Here is a 20,477-nt window from a genome sequence, read left to right as displayed (position 1 = left end):
TTTAGCATTGGAGAAGTGGCGGATCCATAGGACGGGGGGGGGGGGGGGGAGCACCATGCACGCCCCCTTTAATTTTGCTTTTGTGTTCTTTCAAATAAAAGAGAAAAAAGAACAAGAATGAAGGGGAGGGTGTGCACCCCCCCCCCCTTTAGTCTTTTGTTCTTTTTCTTTTTCGCTCGTCTGCTGGTTCGAAACCCAGGGCGAAGTTCGAAACGAAGGGCACAACAAAATAAGAAAAGTTTTTTCTTTTTTTTTAGTTTGTCAGCTTATTAACCCCGGAAGTACAAGAAAATTCCTATTAAGGCCCCCCCTTTTTTTTTCGCTTGTTAGCTGATTCCTGAAAGTGACACCAGAAACTGTTTTGTGTCCTCCCCTGGCCATCCCCCTCAATACCCCTTACGAGATGTTAAAATGGCTCACCCCTGTTGGAGTCAATGGTACAAGATCTCTACTCGGGTTATTTATTTATTTATTTATCTTTTTAAGGGGGGGATGGAAAGGGGCTCAGTAAGGGGTTAGGGTAGTCTCAAAATCCTTGAAAGAAGAATCCGGAGATAAGGACAAATAGGGCTATATTCATAGATTAAAACCCCTGAAAAATTGTCGGAATAGGAGAGGTGCAACAATGTGCTTTAATACTGTGTAGGCTACCTACTAGTATATTTCCCCTTCCAAAAGCCATGGGGTGATATTTTCATATAGCTTCCCTTCCAAAAGCTCGCCGGGGTCGAACCCATTTCCGTCCTTTTTAAAGGGGGCACCTCTAAGAATCCAGAACAAGCATATCTCTATGCGTGTATATGGTTGACCGCCGAAAAGTGGTTGGGGGGAGGGATTTACATATGATATCTACATGTATTTTTAGAAGAAAAATAACAGTACATGTAATTAAAAAAAAAAAAACTGTCCGAGATCAACGGGACTACAAGCATAGCGCATGACAGACGCAGTACGTCGTGCCACCTCATGATAATTAGCTGCTACCTTCCCATTCGTCACCATAATCGTACGAGTCCGTGTATTGCAGTAAACAAACGGAACAGAGAGGAAGTGAATGAAGGGAAAACAAAAGCTCTAAACACGTTTATGTGGGCTTTCTGCCATCATGGGAGGTTGTTTTAGCTCCTCGCATGATGGAACAAGCGGGAGAGGAGAGAGCACAGATGGGACAGTGGGTTCAAGTAAGTATTATTTTTCCTTCTCGTTCATTAATTTCCTCGTATCCAACAACATTGAATGAACTTGTCGAGTCCGTCCGTGCTTTCGGCACTGCATTAGTACACGGTACGTACTGGCCCATGCAAGTTACACGACACCACGGAACAGAGTCTGGATCTGGATCTGGATGAATACGCTGAAAAACTCTGGATAGAGTATCACTCAGCACTGTGGTGTGTGATGTGCAGCTAATCACAACGGAGGTGACGCTGGAGCGCTTCTTTGAATGTGTCAAATTTATGAATCTGCTTTATGTTACTCGGCAGATTATTCCAATCCTTCGCTGTTCTATGGAAGAAGGAGTTGGCGAGAGCAGTTGAGGAACCGTGTAAAGTAGAGTAATTGTCCGGATGATAACTTCGGGTTGTCATACCTCTCGGTGCTTGAGCAGGACTGATATAATCCTCGAGATTTAGATCAATATTGCTGTGCTTTATTTTATGAAATGTTGATAGCCTTAAAAGCTTGCGTCGTTCTGGGAGTGGATGAAGTTTGAGATCCTTTATCATTCCGGAGACGGAAGATTGCCACTTGTAATCATTACAGATGAATCTGGCTGCTCTATTTTGTACTGCTTGAATCTTGGAGATGTTACGTTGAGTGAAGGGGTCCCATACTGTACAGCAATACTCCAAGTGGGGACGCACTAGGCTCTTGTATGCTTGTAATTTAACATTTCTCGGTGCATTATGTAGATTACGACGGAGAAAGCCAATCATGCTGCTTGCTCTGGCTGTAGTTATATCAATATGTCTATTCCATTTTAAATTGTCTGATAAGACAACTCCTAGGTATTTGTGACTGGACACTGTTTCTATCTGGTGACCGGCTAAGGTGTACGTGTGATGAATGGGACGAGACTTCCTTGTGAAGCGCATAACGTTGCATTTGTCAAGCTTGTATTTCCTTTGCCACTTTTTTCCCCAAGCCTCTAAGGTACGTAGATCTTGTTGAAGTATGACACAATCTTTATGTGTCTTAATGGGACGGTAAACTACACAATCGTCTGCGAATAGGCAGACGTTGGATGAAACTTGATCAGGGAGATTGTTAATATATAATAAGAAAAGCAATGGGCCCAGAACAGTGCCTTGGGGCACTCCTGAAGAAACATGAACGGGTCTTGAGGATGACCCTTGGACTACGACTGTTTGTTCCCTTTCTGTGAGAAATTGTGAAATCCATGAAAGTAATGAGCCCTGGATTCCAAGATACTTGAGGCGATGAAGGAGCCTCTGATGTGGTACAGTATCAAACGCTTTTGCAAAGTCTAACACAACAGCGTCAACTTGCTTAATGGTTTCGACAGAGGAGAAAATATGATGAATTGTTGTAATCAGTTGGGACTCACACGACCGTCTGGATCTGAATCCATGTTGTGTGTTACTGAGGATATTGTTATCCTCCAGATGGCTCATAATGTGGCGATAAATGATATGTTCTAAGACTTTGCAGCAGGTGGATGTGAGGGATACCGGCCTGTAGTTGGCTGGGTCGGATCTACTACCATTCTTATACAGAGCATTTATATTAGCTTGTCTCCAATCTCGGGGTAGCGTGCCAGTCCGAAGACTTTGCGTAAATATGACTTGCAATATAGGTGCTACTTGTGCAGCACATAACTTGAGAAATTTGGGAGAAATGCCGTCTGGGCCAGAAGCTTTATTCACATCTAAGTTCTTAAGAAGTTTCATAATACCTTCTGTAGAAATAATCAAATCTGATATTGTTGGGATTTGTCTCTGTCCCATATGAGGAATATTAATCAAATCTTCTTTAGTGAAAACTGATTGATATTGATCACTTAAGACTTCAGCTTTTTCACGAGCTGTATCGGCTAGTTTTCCCTTGGAGTATAAAGCCGATATACCATTTGTGTCACGCCTCTTTTGCTTAATAAAAGACCAAAATTTCTTGGGGTTAGAAGTGAGTGAGTCAAAAACTGTTGTTCCTAAAAAATGTTGTTCAGCTTTTCGAAGTTCTTTTTGGACTTGCTTACGAAGCTGCCTATAACGGCACCAGTTCCGATGGGATCCATCTGTTTTGGCACTATAAAACGCCCTATTTTTCTTTCTAATCAATCGCTTGAGGGTTCCGTTTATCCAAGGAAGATTAAATCGAGTACTCTTATACCTTGAAGGAACATTTGAATCAACACTGCTATAAATAGCTTCCTTAAATGCGTTCCAGTTCTCCTCCACTGTCTTATGTGCATAGTTGGCCTGGAAAACTTGAAAGAAATTTTCCATATCCTTTCTGAGATTAAATGTATCTGCTTTATCCCATAAATAAATCTTTCTACGTTTTGCTTTATGGAGAACTGGGCGTAAAGAAATTTCTGCTATCATATTGAAATGATCAGATATTCCTGCTTTTGTTACAATTGGTGCAAAACAGCCAGGGTTTGTTACGAGAAGTAGGTCCAGGATATTTCTAACATTGCCTGATCTCGTCTTCTGGTTGTGATTGGGTTCGTAAGCCAATTGAGTGAGTGAGAAATCGTGTATTAAATCGAGAAGCTCTGTGGTCAGTTCCTGGGGGTACACGCAGTGGTGTTCAGGCTTTCTACACAGATTGGACCAATCAATGTCTGGGACATTAAAGTCACCTCCTACCCATACTATAGGGTTTTTACTGAAATCTATCCTAGACAAGGATTCCCTGAGTTTCTTGATAGGGTCTGAACCCTTACTTGGTGGGCGATAAAAACACCCAATGTGGATTTGTTTGGAGTTCACCATCTGCAGTGAAATCCATATCAGTTCACAATCTACATCCAAGGAGATTAAATGAGTGGAGATGAGATCATTCCTTACTGCTATAAATACTCCTCCTGCTTTTCCCCTCTCTCTGTCTTTCCTATACACTGTATAATTCTCCGGAAAACACTCACTATTCTTTATGCTTGGGTTTAACCAAGACTCAGTGCCAACAATGATATGGGGGTCTGAAGAGTGAACAAGTTCAGCAAAGGTGGCTCTTTTACCAAAAATACTTTGACAATTGAGTATTAATAATCGCAATTTATTCTGATCAGCTGATTGCCTAGAATGGTGGCTTGGCCCTGAGAAGGACCTTTTTTGTTTCTTACTGGGTTTACTAGGTGTGGATGAAGATACAGGTTCTCCTACAGAGCTATTCTTTCTGGAAGATGGTGAATCTGATAAATGGCTATAATCAGAATCAGAGTTGTTGTTTGATAGCTCTGGGCTGGACAATATTGCAAAACTATTATCATGAATAAAACTATTAGTTCCAGAGGTCCAAAACAGACTAGAGCTAAAAGAGGGCATGCCACATGTACAACAGCACCATGAAAGCTGGGAGTGTTCTGAAAGAATTTGGTACATGCCAGGGGACATAGGTATGCAGTCTCTATGGAGCCACTGCTCACAATGGTCACACTGAATGCCTTCTTGATTCCACCTGACTGCTTTGCCACAAATACCACATGGCCATTTACACTTTGGGCCTGGGTTGGGATGTATGTCCCCTGAGGAGGACAAAATGACTAGCATCTGAGACATCAATGACATCTTGCATAAAATGAAAAGAGAGTTGGACTTTTGAAGGTGGAAAATGTGAGTGCTCACAATTGCAAAAGAGGGAGTAGTGATGTGAAGACCTTTTATCTTAAACCTGTTCTTCACTGGGTTGTGATCAAAACATACTATCTTGGACAAATCATGTGCCTGTAAAGACTGACAGAATCTCTCGTCTATGTAAAGGACGACAGTAAAGCCACATTCACGAGTGTGTGTGGACATGTTATTGCTGAAATCATGAGATGTGTAGGGGTTGGGTACCGAGTCAGCAAGGTAATCAAAGGGTAAAAAACTGACAAAAACCAGCAACAGGTATGAGGAATGACTCTTCTGGTTATGACTGATGTCAGTACTGAGGTTCAGAGCTGGGCTATGGCCAGCAAAATTTTGTAATCCTAGGTTTGTTGTAAAGAGGAGAAAAATAACTGCTACAAGAACCCATAGGTTCTTGGATTTGCTGCAGGTATTGATGTCATACATTGTCATTGTCGAGAAAAAGCGTCTGAAGTTCTTTAATAGGCAGACAAAGTTCAGTGAACTGCTGAATATCTCCTGGTAGAAACGTCAGATAATCTGAGCCGATATGATAAGTCTGCGAATTCTGAGTCTAACTGTTGATGCTCGCTTTAACATCTAAGTAGAGCAGATAAATGTCGACAATCAGTCAGAGACTTTAAATCTGATATCGATAACAATATCAATTGTTCAAATAATTCTAATTTCAATAAGGGAGGAATGAATGAGTGTACTTCCCTTCTTGCTGTGAAACTTCTCGGTGCTCAAAATTGCTCTGGATATACTCCTTCTCCTTTTGGTTTGCCGAATACTTCAATAGGCTTCTAATCCTTCCGAATTCCCACTGTAGCCGACATGAGACAAAATGACTGCCGAGGTTCCCGCCACTGAAATTAGGTACACGTTGTAGCTTGTAGTAGGCGTAGAAAACAAAATGGCTGCTGATATCCCGCCAAATGAATCAGGAGTGATTTCTCATAAAATATACACAAATATGATGACAAAACCGATGAAAAACAATCCTTCACGATGTGATGAAGAACGATGATAATGGATTGCAATTCATTAAAAATGATTTCAGTCTTAAAACACAAGTTGTACACGCTGGTTAAAACTCCGAGGCAAGGGTTGATGCAGTAGGACGTGTCGTAGGAACACGTGCGTTTCACCGCCGCAGCGTGGCGTGGGTCGTATGTTGAGTAGCGTGGAGAAGTGTGTTCAAATGCACATTGACCGTGTTCCTCAGTTTCCTCAAACTTTTGGGTGCTCCATCCACAGATAAAATTTGAAAATAACACCGCAAAACTCACAGATGAATTAAAATACGCGGATTTTAATATATGCAGGTTTAAAAACACCAAAAGGTGACGAATAAGTTAACAAAAAATAATCATTCAGAAATTAAAAGACGGAGCTCCGAGCAGACACGTCCGTTCGCGAGCGCTGCACACCACAATGACCTGTGTATCACACTACTGCCGCAGCAGTACCGGTGTCGAATGTTCATGTTCTGAACATTGAACAGGAGCCCAAAATCTTATGAAAACCCTTTGAATACTAAAAGTAAGTTTAAGGGGGTCTTTGTAATCCACAGCACACCCACAGCACAGGTTTAGGGATGGGACCATTCACAGTTCTGAGTGTGACCTTAACTACACGCAGCGCTGTTGCGAAGCGACAGCGCTGCACCTCTATTCCTTCGCTGACGTTGTTATCGTTCACTGTTTCCTTCATGAATATCTTTATTAATCGTGGAAAACTAAAATATAAGGAATTATCGTAATCTATGACCATCATTCAATAACCGGTATGCGATTTTTTGTTTAATTACGTCTAAAACTTACCGAAATCTATGGCTGAAATCAGGTCTGTAAACGTCCTTACTGCTTCACTCCTCATCTGCGTGTTATATGAATGGCATTCACTCTCGTATACTACAACGTAGGTAGTCGGGGCGGAAGTGATGAGATAGTCGGATGACCCCGACTAAAAAAGTTCAAATCATTGCCGGTGCAGCACGCGCGGATCTACTACAAGCTTTACGTAACACATGAAACGCACGGGCGCACGGGCGTACGTAAAAAGCAACCACTTCTGAATGCGCATGCGTGGTAGTTTGTTGCTTTTGTGAAGCTCTCGAAGGAAAAGATGCCACCGCACGATCTACTCCGAAAAATTCAACAATAAGGTCTGGATACCAACAAAACGCCGAATTCAACTCGACCATCAGGAAAATACGCTGTAGGTAAGTGTTGCAAATTATATTACTCTTAAAATCATACAAAATAAAAGGTATTTTATGTGATTTTGCCGTCAATAGTGACGGTCGTTTACAACGTTGAAACACTAACACATGTCAGACCCTGTGCGCAGCACAGTGTCTGGTCAGGCTAAGTGTGACCTCAAAAAAGTTGTTCTAAATGATTCAGATTAGCGTTTATCATATGAAAATCAAATCATGTATAATTTAATTTACACCAAGCCATGAAATGAGATCAGTTATCGGCAGATTGATAAGTAATAATATAGGCATGAATAGTGTTTAAATCTGCCGATTTTTTTTGTTTTCTTGAGAAAATCTCGCATTTTAATCACTTTTTGCGTAGGTACCTACACGATTTTCCCATTGGAGTGGCGGCTTTGATTCGCCCATCGTCGTAAGTAGAGAGCTCGCTAGCGCTGAGCCAGCGTGCGGTGTCCGCATACACGGAATGGCAATCGTAAATCACACAACACCCATAGCAACTCCCGCGACAGCAACCGCGAAGCTCTTCGCGGGCTCCGATCGGGCAGCCAATTCACTGAAATCAGGCATTGCAAGGTCCATTTCGTGTACCGTTCTTACCACATGCGCTTGCGTGAGGTCGATAAATCTTTCTTTCAAAAACTCAGAAAACATTTCAATCTTGAAAAAAGTGAAGTTTCAATACTGCCATATTTTGCGCAGTGTGGATTAAGTACAAAATACACCAAAGGTCACGACAAATAAGGGCGAAATTTCAACTTAGCGTGCGGAACAGATCATCCTCCTCGGGCTACTAGCGGTAGGTAACATAGCAGACGCAAACCCATGTACAGGAAGGCAAAAGTAGTTCAGGTTTGTGATTTGAGCATGTTGTTTGACATACGGCCGTATTACTTTTGAAAAGAATGATATCAATGCACCCCTGTCATAACTGATACAGCTAGCGATCATCGCGAATGGGTTCAGAAATTGAGCACTGTGTGCGTAGAAAACGATGTACAGCGCGAGAGCGCCATCTAGTGCTGAATGACGAATGCTAAAATTATTGATACTTTTTGGGTTATATGATATACAGCATTTTAGCCTGATAATCTCACTCACGTTTCACACAGCTTCTCTAGCCCCTAGCAGGATGCCGATGTCATTGCCATCCAATTAACACAGAAAGCACATGTAATACATACAATGTATTGATATCATCCTTATCTGATCGTCAGCATCATGATAATAATGATAATGCTGAGTCTGAGGCTTGGCACTTCAAATGCGCATGGAGTAGAATGTAAAGCAAGTTACCCAATGTTCGACATCCTAAATTGCGGAAGCAAAATAGCGTGCATGATCCGAACACTTGCGCTGCAACCATCGTTCGAACGCCTGTGTTTATTGTTCGACATCGGGTGTTCGTGGTTCGACATTTGTGACGTACCGCGACGTTCGCTCGCCCTGCCTATGTGAATGTATTAGCGCGCGTACCACGCACGGGCGAAACTGTACATTGTACATAGTACATCGCACTATGAGAGCGCGGTACTCCATGTACTCCACGCTGTGCGAGAGATTCAATGCATACACAACACGTTGCGATCGAACCATGGTGATACCGCAAATTCTGGCACGGGTGGCATGCAAAATATAAATATCGCGTAAACGCTCAAGTTATCTCAGAAACGGCTGCCATCATGGCTGTAGGTGTACATGTACATGCTGTACAGATTCAATGCAGATTCACGGACTAGTAACTTCAAAACTTGGAATGAAACGAGTCTATATGTGTTGCTATGCAACTTTACTTACCCGTTACTTACCCGTTGAACTGCTTACAATGTGTATATATGCGAGTTGACTTGGGAGGGTTGCGACAATGATTTAGGGGGTCCGGCGACGTGGCCCACTGTTGTGCTCTTCGGAACATGTGTGGAGGTAGTTGCATAGTTTGAATTTCGCACTTGATATGCGCCATTTTTAATTCATGAATTTCAGTGAATTTTTATTTGTAAGAGTGGTGTATTCATGGAACCCTGTCCAATCAAGGGCCACTTGTTTTGTACAGAAATGCAGCATCCATTGCAGAATAGATTTACATTTTATGCATAAAATGCTCATGTTATAATGTAGTCTATCTATCAAGGATGGAAAATAAACGAGTCTACAACTTGTGAGAAAATAATTTTTATGCTGGCGTAAATGATATATATCATGGTATGATAGATCTACGTACATAATTATGATAGACTTAACTGAAATGCAGAGTGGCAAATTACTTAGTAGTCCAAACTTTGTGTGCATGCACTGCAACACCATTTGGCACAGTCGCAGAGCCTACCTCTACCTCCCAATCCAAATAACCTTGGTTCAATTTCCAAGTCTAACTGAGCAAATTTTTATATAATCATACTGTCCCCTCTAGTAAGAGACAAAACACTGTCCTTCAGATAGGACATTAAAACTTAAAAGGAAGGTGTTGTGTGTGAGAGAGTCGCAACCCATGCATTTAGATCTTAATTTACCCATTCATAGTAAAGAGCAGGTTGCTAACCCAATGAGGTAGTCCAACTACTGTACATACCCACACAAGATCATCTTTGTGACAGGCTGCAGCCCTTTGAAGATCTATTTAAAAGTAAAGAAAAAGAAGGAGGAGGAGGAGGAGGAGGAGAAGGAGAAGGAGAAGAAGAAGAAGAAGAAGAAGAAGAAGAAGAAGAAGAAGTAGTAGTAGTAGTAGTCAGTAGTAGTGTCCAGCAAGCAAGAAATATAAGAGCTTAGTTGAAACATTGCTAGAATTCAGATTATATGCAGACTTTATGCACAATAGTTGTAGATATTTGGAAGCAAAAAGCTGTGGTAACATGGTTCAAGGCTTAAGTTACAATCAGTGAAGTTCTATTTAAAGAGACAGTTTATAAGATTTTACTTGCTTCTCAGAGTAAAAATTCTCTGTTTACAAGCAACACAATTTTGCATACACTCTCAATATTGCTTTTGTTTTGATTTGTATGTGTTTGTGTTTCTTTTTTGTTTGTTTGTTTGTTTGTTTGTTTATTTGTGGTTTTTTGTGTTTTGTTTTTTTTTTTTGGGGGGGGGGGGAAGGGGGGTCAGTATGGGTAGTAGATACTTTCCATTCTCAATTACCTGGCCATCTCTTATCCAGACTTTTCTCGATGTGTTCACTGATGTAGTGAAGAGAGAAAGAAATGATTTCAATTTCAATTAGAACTCCTACAAAACACATAATTTACCTGTAATTTTCCCAACAGAAACATGTTATGAATTCTAAATTCAAATGTTTAAATCTCTGTTAAAATGGACTACATGTATCATTTGAAGTAGGCTACATGTAGCATAGATTATAACTGTTGCAGTGTTCATGTTGTGTTTTCTGGGGTGTTCAAAAGATATGGTATGGGAGGTGAATAATTTTACTACTGATGTCCGACCAAGTAATGTGCATTATTTGTTTCATAAAATGTTAACATGATTTTAAATTTCCCTGTTGCCATTTTTGCAAGATTCCGTGGCCAGATAACTGAACTACACGCAGAATTGATTGCAATGCATTTGTAATACACAGGCAGTGCAGTTAAGTGCAGATGAGCAGCCGTTAGTATGGTCATTAGTACCCTGATGACTGGTGAAAGTAAAGTTGGGCCTTTGGAGAAAATAAAAGAATGGTCACATTATTGCTCCTCGGTAATCATTTGATTAGGGTCCGTATCACCATTTTATAATACTTTCTAAATCTGTCACTCTTCACTGCCTTGTATTTCAAACGCTTTCAGACATAAAATGTACCTGTTTACCATTTTGTGTACCAGTTTAAAAAGAAGGGACAGGGTGGGGCTTATGATTTGTTTACATTTTCACTGCAGTCACCCAGTAAAGGTTCAGTCCATAGGAGGCAGACACATAAAATTAACAGCCATATTTTCTTTTTCCTTTCTTTCTTTCTTTTTTTTCTATCCTTTAAAAAAAAAATCCAATTTCACTTACATTACAGATATATGAAAGAACAGAGTTTCAATTGAGCTGTAGTTACATGTGTACTTTGACATTTTTGTCAAATGAGTGAGTTGATGATGTCATACCCTCACAATTTGTCATCGTACACACATATATATAAAATTTTAAAAAAAGTCATTTTTAGCTAATACAAGTAAAAGCATGTTCCAATACCAAGATATATCAGAGTTCACATTTGTTTTTTGTTTTAAGACGGTTTTAAGACAAGTTTGTATTCAAACAGCTGAAGTATGAGTTTTTTTGTCATTTCTCAAATGAAATGAATAAGAAATAGTGAGAGCATGACATAATCAACTTGTTGATATAACGTGCATATTCATGGACTGGTCAAGAAATGTTTTGCAAAAAAAAAAATGTGAAATTTCAACATGTCATATTTTCCTTATTTCTTATCCAATTTTTGGCCATTTTTGTATTGTTTTGTAAGGAATATTTTTCTTTTTCTTTTAAAGTTTATTTATTTTTGGGGTGGATTTCCTCTTTAACTAAATGAGGTAGTATTTGCAGTAATACAAAGGGGTTAAACTTACAACCATGTAAGCCATAATTTGTTGTGTGTACAGAAAATGACAGTGTACAAATTGAAAGGTGTTGTTAATGTGTATTTATATAAAATTCTGTAATGTTCCTATCATCCCATCCTGTCACACTTATGTAAAGGAAAAGAGGTGGTATAAACCTGATAAATTACTTTCAAAGTGAAACTCTGAAGCCACACTGAAACTGAAACATCACAAGAGAATGAATCAGTTACGTGCCCCAGCTATTCATACATTTGTAATTGTGTCAGCAGCTTGTAGGGGACACACAAGAGCTTGGTTATTTTGCTCATCTCATTTTATTGTGCCTACTGTACATGTATTTTGCAAACTGGTAGAAATGAGGCAGAAACTTTCATTAGTGGTACAATGTACGTATCTCGCTTTCACACACGCACACACAATAATTATGATTATAGGCACCCCACCAAGATTAGTTTATAGTATGACAATCTTTGTACTTGCTTTATGACTTATTTGATTTCATGTTTTTACTCCGTATGTGAGTGGTACAATCAGAACCAAAATGCCATTTTGAAATTTATAAGAAAACACTTAACCCTCCAGCTTTACCTGTACATGTACAAATGTGTGCGTGTTGATGCTTTTGATTGTGAGGTGTAAAGCATCTGCAAACTCATCCATTTGTACAGTGTACACATACATGTACATTGTAAGTGGAGATGCAATGGTTGGGACGCTATGCACTGCTGTGAATGTACAGTGTACAGGTCTCGGCACCAGTCAAGGTCTGAGAGTAGCATACAGTGTATTATATGCAAGAGCAGTGGTTCATAGCCTATGGAGTCCTAGAAATTCATTCTGTGGTTTGATACGGTTTCTCTCATATGTCATTTTTATCATTCATTGCTTAGCCTGTCATATCGCAAGGTAGAGCAAACATTGCTTTTTCATTTTAGCCATATTTTGGTCAAGATATTGTCGTACCGGTACTAATTGTGAAATTTGATTGCAGCAATATGAAAAGCCCTTAAGTTGCACTAGTTTTACAGCTGGTTTTTGTATTGGCAACACAATTCAGAGGATCATTAGGTAAATATATTTGTCTCAAACTGGCAAGTTTTTGTATTTGTTTTTTTTTTCTGAATTTCAATATGTGTATGTGCAGATTTAAGATGTTTTTAGCTGTTTCATAAACATTTTTTTTTTTTCAAATATAATACATTGTAAGATATTCAGTGAAATTCAGAAGGGCCACTACAATTTAATTATGACAAAATGGTAATATCTGTAGCAAAATTCACCCAGGACTTGACTTGGTTTAAGGACAAGTTCACCGTAATAAGCATGCACAGTCACGTATAGGGTATGGATTGAGTGAATGCTGCAATTTAGTCAAACATGTCAATGAAAGTTTCAGGAAAATCAGACGATCCATTCAAAAGTTAATGAATTTTTAAAGTTTCATTGCCACCATTGCTGGATGAGAAGACTACTACAGTTTGTGATATCACATGTGTAGAATGATATGTTAAAAAGAAATTTATGTTAAAAAATTCACCAAAAACTAAAATTGTTTTTCTCACATACAATGTACATAATAAAAGAACACTTGTCAAGCCTCTTTCAGAAGGGAGGGGGAATGGTATTACTTTGTACTCTTAACATATCAGAAACAGGTTGAGGGAATATGTACTAAACCCCCCCCCCCCCCAAAAAAAAAAAAAAAAAAAAAAGAAAAAAAAGAAAAAGAAATAATGAATTTTGTGGGACTACCTTTATGTATGTCTTTGAATGGATTGTCTAAATTTTCCGAAACTTTCACTGATGTATTCTACTTATATTGCTGCATTTAGTCCATCTATGCCTAGTAAAGGTGAACTTGTCCTTTAACTAATTGTCAATGTGAATCTGGTGGATCCTAGCGTGCACATTTTACAATGTATGGTGCACTACAATTGTGTTACAACGCACACTGTACATGTAGTGTGTACCATGTATCCATTGAATACATATTGTACTTTATCATTATAAATGATTACATGTACTACATCGTTTATCATACAGTGTACAGTAGCTCATTTCTATGACATTAATGCGTGGGATACTCCTACATGTGAACATGTAACTAACACTCATGGCCTCACTAACTAACCACTGACATTTCTGTGAGGCCTTTATTTATATTTAATCACCATTAGCTTGCACTCTGTTCAGTGAGGGGTGACGCCTGTTGTTCATCCAGCCATTTGCAATGACTGTCTTCTCATGACGTCTAACCACGGGCAAAGACGTCATTATGACATGCCCCTATGGATGGGTTGTGACTTGGGCTTGGGTTGCAAGGTGTGACCAGCCTGATTTGAATCATATCATGCCCGTCGGATCTTGCTGGTACGCTTGCATGGCTCCCTGGTTTTGTGCAGTCCGCCACCGTCTTCGAGAAGGCCATTTCTGCTGTCGATCTCTGGGGCTGGCATTCCACGAAAGCATGATGATTTGCACCATGCTCAAGGGACAGTTATCATTGAATTGTGCCATCATTAGGTACAAGGGTAGCCAATCACACAACTTGACAAATGGCGAATGCTATACATGTGGCATTGGTCATTATCGCAGACAACTTTTCGCACAGAATATTAACACAGGCACACACAGAAATGTAGTAAAAACTACAAAGTGTACAATTGGTCAAATGATGAATGTAGTGGTCGTTGTTGCTTACAACTTGTCATGAACATGAGTATACAGTGCGTACATGTACTACAAAGTATACAACGTACTTTGTACAATGTATGTGTCATCCTGAACATCTGGGCCCTGTTCTATCAAAAGATAAAATCAATGTTAAATTCCCTTACTACACAGGCTGCCATAGACTTACAATTGAAATCAACTATATAATCAATTTTAACTTTTCATAAAACAGGGCCCAGACAACTTAATTTTAATTCACATTGCCACATGAACACTACAAACTGTATTTCATGCATGTGCTTCAACATTTTCAGATGGGATAAAAAGTACAGTAGCTGAGGTGCTGGAGCACTTTTTCTCTGCCATGTGTATTTCTTCATTATGAAACAAAACTTTGACACTCGGTTGCTAGGTTACCATGAAGAAATTATTGATTGATGACATGAGGCTATTTTACAAATGCTGCCCTACTCCCCCCCCCCCCCCCATGGAAATATGCATTATTTATTTCTTTTATTGATTATCAAAGCAAATATGTATAATCACTATAAACAACAATGATAAACAAATTATATCTTTGGTTTTCGTATACAGAAATCAACCAGCCTGCCAACATTTTTGTGCAAGAATACATACAATGTATGTGCCCATAATGTCATCGTATACCCTATTCACCTGCATTGATGCATACAACAATTACCTGCATGTTTACATTTTTAATTCGACCGATACTCTGAATACTTTAATAGCACATTTCATCATGATATATTAAAACAAAAGGAAAGAAGGAACAGCCATTAACTATAAAAACACATCAAACGACAAAAAATAAGACCTGAGTCAGGGATATTTTTATATCCTCTTATAGAAATGCAAACATGAAAAGATAAATTATATATTTTATGCAAGTTTTCAGGAAGCTTCTAGCAGAACAAGGGAGAATTGTAGCAGTTCTGGTTCTACCTTGTAGATTCACACAAACATGCATAGCAAGTAGCAGTACGGGCTTATTGAGGCGAGATAAATACGGCTGGATGATTACAAAGTCATCAATGTTCTTCATTCCTACCTCTTGTGCCTGCGATGTTATTTCAGGTGCATACATGTGTACAGTAGATACCCTTCCTTGCCAGTCATATGTACAGTGTAATATGTCGTATTGCATTTGCAGTCTGTGGATGCTGTTTGGCGGTGTTATCTATTTGAGGATTTTATGTTATAATTACAAATTTTGCAAATTTCTATTTCAATTCATTTTCATATTTCTGAAGAAAATGTCATACACATAACAATACTGTAATATAAAAATTACAAAATGCCAATTAGGTGAACCCTTCGTTTGAATGTACAACTGTCTTGATATGAAAATAAACATAAAAGTCTGTTTACAATACTTCATACTGGACTGCAAATTTTGTATTCTTACAAAGTCAGAGAAATATCATGTGGCCTGTGTAAAAGCAAGCTTGTTTAGTTTTATATTCCAGGATAAAATCAGATATTAATAGGGAAATGTGGAGCATGGATATTATAGTTAGACATAGACCATACATAATTATGGGGAAATATTATAGAAAAGCAAACAAACAGACAAATGTTAAATGGGACCCTCAAAGTCAATTCTCATGACAAATTATATAAAATTCATTGGCATCCCAATGACGGAATACCATTTAACATTGCAACGCCAAAATGCAAATTTAATGTTGTATGAGACAACATTATTTTGTCTACCTAGCGTGTTCTATGTAGCACACGACCTTCGTGCTTGGCGAAAGACCATGTCAATGTACTCTGAATGTGATTGGCACGTTGCAAAAGTTAACCACCTGCAAAAATGTTTGCATACTGAAATATGTTGGCTTCTAAAGAAATGCTTTATAGCTCTTTACTTAGCAAAGCACTACCGAAAGTATGTGGGTTGAAATTGAACATAGGCTGCTGTACACTTAAGTGCAGCGTGGTATGATGGTGACTCATATCGCAAATGTATTTGTACACTAAATATGTCAGCATTTATCATACACTCCTGTCAGACTTGGCGTGTACTTGTACAGATTTGTACATGCCAAACCATTTGTATTGGTCATTTGGAGCTTCTGGAAATTGGTATTACATAACAAATCAAGGATTCTCAGGAAATTTGGGGGAACCTCACTCAGATGAACTTGTGCTGCACCATAGTACATGTATATGCTGGGCTGAGATCTTAATCACAGTGGTGTCTTTCATAACATATTTTGTCTGATTTCTTAAAGTTTGTCAGAAAAGAGAATCTCGTAGAACTAATACCCTTTTCATGCTAGTGACTCAGACATATTTTGTCTGATTTCTTAAAGTTTGAGAGAAAAGAGAATCCTTTATATAACTAATACCCCTTTCACGCTAGTGACTCTGGGGTCACCCACGAGATTTAATGGGGAATCAAACATGGAGCACACACAAAGAATTTCTTTCAGACTAGCGAATGAGCTCGCAGTTAAACATCAATTGCTCTTGTCTGCTCTTCTGCAGTGGAAGTACATGTTATGGCACATGCGTGAAATGACAAAAAATCTTCGTACAAAAAGATGCTTCACTAAAACCATAGAATTATGATTTCTCAGATTTGATGGTCCAAGAGTTTCAACCTCTTAAATAGACATCTGCGTGGCTTATTCGTCACAGTACTGACTTACTGGTTTGTTGTGTTGTGTACATTGTAGCTGCCACGCTGGATGGTCATATCATTCTTTGCTTGGATTGGAGCGCAGTAATTATTGCTTTAGACATGAGACACAAAAAAAGTGGAGCTAAAAGGGTTTTGCCCTGATGATTAATGCCAGATTTGTAGACAGGGTAGACAAGAGAAAGTATGTCCCAAAGCAGCTCTATGTAGTTACAGTTACCATGGTAACAAATGTCAGCACCACTTGCATTATGCATTATACCATCGAATCCAGATAGGCGCTGGTTGTACACAGTACCAAACAAATAATGAAGGTAACTCTGCAATAATGACCAATTTGTTCCACACTAAACTGGTGGCACTTAGTGAAATAGTCACCAAATAGAGGGAAACGAATATTAAAGCAAAGTTCTCCTTTGCTGATCAGAATCACCGGTTATGCTGCTGAAGCTGTATTTCAGTGAGTTACTGGTATCTTATCTTTCACCAGCTTTCTCCATTTGGTTTTTATTTTTTCCTATGGGGATGCAGTGTATATTGGGTTGCAAGTCATCTTTTTGTATGAATGCTGCTTGAAATTTCATTGCAATACTGCAGCATACTGAATTTTGCTCTATTTTTATTTAATCTACAGAGCCTTTTGTAATTCATCCAGAATTTTTTCCTTCAATGAGATCACAATCAGCCTGTAACACTATAATAACAACTGAAAATCATATGAAAATATGGGCAAAAATTGGACAAAAAAAGAAAAAAATTGAAAGGTCAGTTTTCAACTGTTGAAATATTTGTGTCAGTATCTAAATTCTCCAATTTACAGTAAAGAATTGACACAAGCAAGCCTCAGATGTGTCCTTTTATGAAATGGAAAAAGAAATGAAAGTAAGTCACATTGTTTCCGATAAGTAATTCACAAATCACAATTTCTATTTTACAGTGCCTATAGGGCGGAACCAACCCTTGAAACCAGAGAAGCCAAAATGGAAGAGCGACGTTCCCCTGACGACGGGGCAACTACAGAGCAAGCGAGATGAGTTCTGGGAGACCGCCCCAGCCTATGAGGGACGGAAGGAGATTTGGGATGCCCTGCGAGGGGCGGCCTCCGCCCTGGAGTCCGGCGACCATGTCCTGGCTCAGGCCATCATCGACGGGGCCAATATATCATGTCCGAACGGTGAGTTAACCCCATTCCATTCCAAAGCATGATAGGATGACCATGTGTGTCATATCAGTGAAATTCGATACTGCTGATGGCGCTATGAGCCGATGCCTGCTTGCCAGGGACAACAAAGACTCACTTTCTAATTGAAATGAAAGCTACTTATCATCTGAAATAGTTTAAAAGAGTGCCATATACAAATTATGTACACACCAAAAGTATAGTGGAAGGCATTTTTCAATCTTTCCTCTTCACATTTTGGGGGTAAAATCCTAGGCACAGTAAAGGTATCAGCATAACCAGTGTAACAATGCACTACTGTTTAATACAGTACACAAAAGTGCATTCCAGTCAAATCAGAAAATGGTCAGCATTTAACCCATTGAGGACGTGCTGATTTTGCTACACTTACAACACGCATTTTCCATAGACCCTGCCCGAGTATACTTGGGACTCGTCCTCATTGGGCTAAAATGCATCCATAGGCTAAGTTCTTGAGCCCATATCTATATGGCATTCATTGAAAAGTTTCCCACATGTACATTTGTAGACTGATATTGGGGAGGGTGGGGGAAGCAAAAATAGAAGTGGGGCTGTGATGTTGCAACCTCATTTCTCAGAATTTCAACTGCCAGCGAATCGTGACCCACATGTGCGCACACGTACCAGTGCTTCTCTGAACACTTCCCATGGGGACAATGTCGTGCCCTCGGCATTAACTGAAGGGTGATGGATGTCGAGCTTTCGAGGATTGTCTGCAGTCTGTGAGGTGGGCAACGACCGACTTGGATCATTTTTATGTGTTCCGTTTGTTAAATGCTTCATGCATTCAAATTCAAGCATGACTGCTCTCAGAAATACACCCATACCTCTTTACAAAGTTTGTGTACATGACCTACAATGATCACATTCAGAGTTAAAGGTATTGTTTACCATTGGGAGTTTCAGTGATTTAAAAAATGTTAGAGTTAAAATCACATTTGATGCAAATGTGCAGGTCAGTTGTCTCACAAAACATCCTGCCATATAAAAAATTTGCAATAAAGCCTAAAATATAAGGAGATATCACTTTTTCTTAATAAACCATAACTGTGAACAGTTTATTCTAGAAACATATTTATTATAATTATTGTTCACATTTTGTATATTTAACAGTATTTACTTAATATTGATAATACTGATAAACATTTTTATATTGGTTGTTTCCATCTCTTACTCATATTTTAGAACTATTTTGAAGTGCTCACTAAAATTGGGTCTTTGTTTCATCTGCAAATGGTTAATAATGTCTTTAAGTCATTCTCCTGATGAACAGTGACACCTCAACTTTGTTTGTCTGGAAACTATGAATATCAGAAGGAGTTTGATGACATTTTTGTTTTCTTGTATTGGGCTGAAGTAGTTTCTAAACATTACTAATTTTATGATCGGAGTCACCTTTACATGGCATTGCCTGGACATGTCAGTATGTAGAGCTGGTCTTTTGGGTAGAACTAGCTAATGTTTTCCGCCACCTACACTGTATGTACAAACAGCTCCATTCACTGGGATTTTATTGTTCATGTATTTATTCAAATAAGAAGCACATTAATGCTTTTAATAGTTAAAAATCTGGATAATATTTAAATTTAAGAACATACAAGTGTACTTGCATGTCAGTATTTGGAGCTCGTCTTTTGGTAGCAAATGTTTTCTGCCACCAGCTTCCTTCATCAGAATAGCATTGTTAGTTTCTTCATTCAAATAAAATGCACTTTACTGCATTATTAAAAATATGTATAATGTTTAAGAATATTGTATGCACTCATGGAATACAATGTCTTACTTTATCCGAATTTGCAACTGGGAGTAAATTTTGGGATTCTTCTGGTATGTGTAGGAGAGAGATGTATCCTTGATACTGTTTTGTACTGTGTATTATTCTTTAGAAAAAAAAAATCATGATTTTACTGTGAGTGTGTGTGTGTGTGTGTGTGTGTGTGTGTTTTGTTTTCTTTCTTTTTTTCATATCCTTTGGGGTGGCCACTTAGACAGGTTTGACTGTACATTTATGTACTTCTAGGCTACTACAGAAAATCTAAATCATATTGTATTAGCCCAATATGATTCTGCAATGCTAACGTATGACTGACAGGGACTGATGTGTATGAAGTACAGCTGTAAGTGTAACATGCATTTTCACATAGCTGATGTGTATCAAATTACCTTCCAAACAGCCAACAGTTCTTGTATACATTTTACTGAACAATATAAACACATGAGTACAGCTGTATTTTTCAAACATGCATTAACATATGATCTCTTGTGGCGATCAGTATTTGTACATGTACTTTCATTTTCTATTTAACTCATACAAGAATGTAACTATAAAAAACAGTAATGAACATGTAGCAAGGCATCAAATCACAAA

The 20,477-nt window shown here is 38.8% G+C and overlaps 1 protein-coding gene across 1 annotated transcript in view; it reads left to right on the top strand.

The window, feature by feature from the left end:
• Positions 1–1,038: 1,038 nt before the first annotated feature.
• Positions 1,039–20,477, top strand: part of LOC139741613 (ubiquitin domain-containing protein 2-like) — a 29,551-nt gene continuing 10,112 nt past the window's right edge. Inside the window, exons 1-2 of the mRNA XM_071652193.1 lie at positions 1,039–1,181; positions 17,846–18,082. Coding sequence (XP_071508294.1) covers positions 1,106–1,181; positions 17,846–18,082 — 313 coding nt within the window. The 5' untranslated portion in view covers positions 1,039–1,105. The remainder of the gene's footprint in view (positions 1,182–17,845; positions 18,083–20,477) is intronic.

The sequence above is a fragment of the Diadema antillarum genome, unplaced genomic scaffold (genome assembly GCF_040938485.1).
Source record: "Diadema antillarum isolate AM-2024a unplaced genomic scaffold, OU_Dant_1.0 seq00000941_RagTag, whole genome shotgun sequence".
Taxonomy (NCBI): domain Eukaryota; kingdom Metazoa; phylum Echinodermata; class Echinoidea; order Diadematoida; family Diadematidae; genus Diadema; species Diadema antillarum.
Note: the sequence above shows the minus strand (reverse complement) of the source record. Positions and strands in the feature narration are given on the sequence as shown.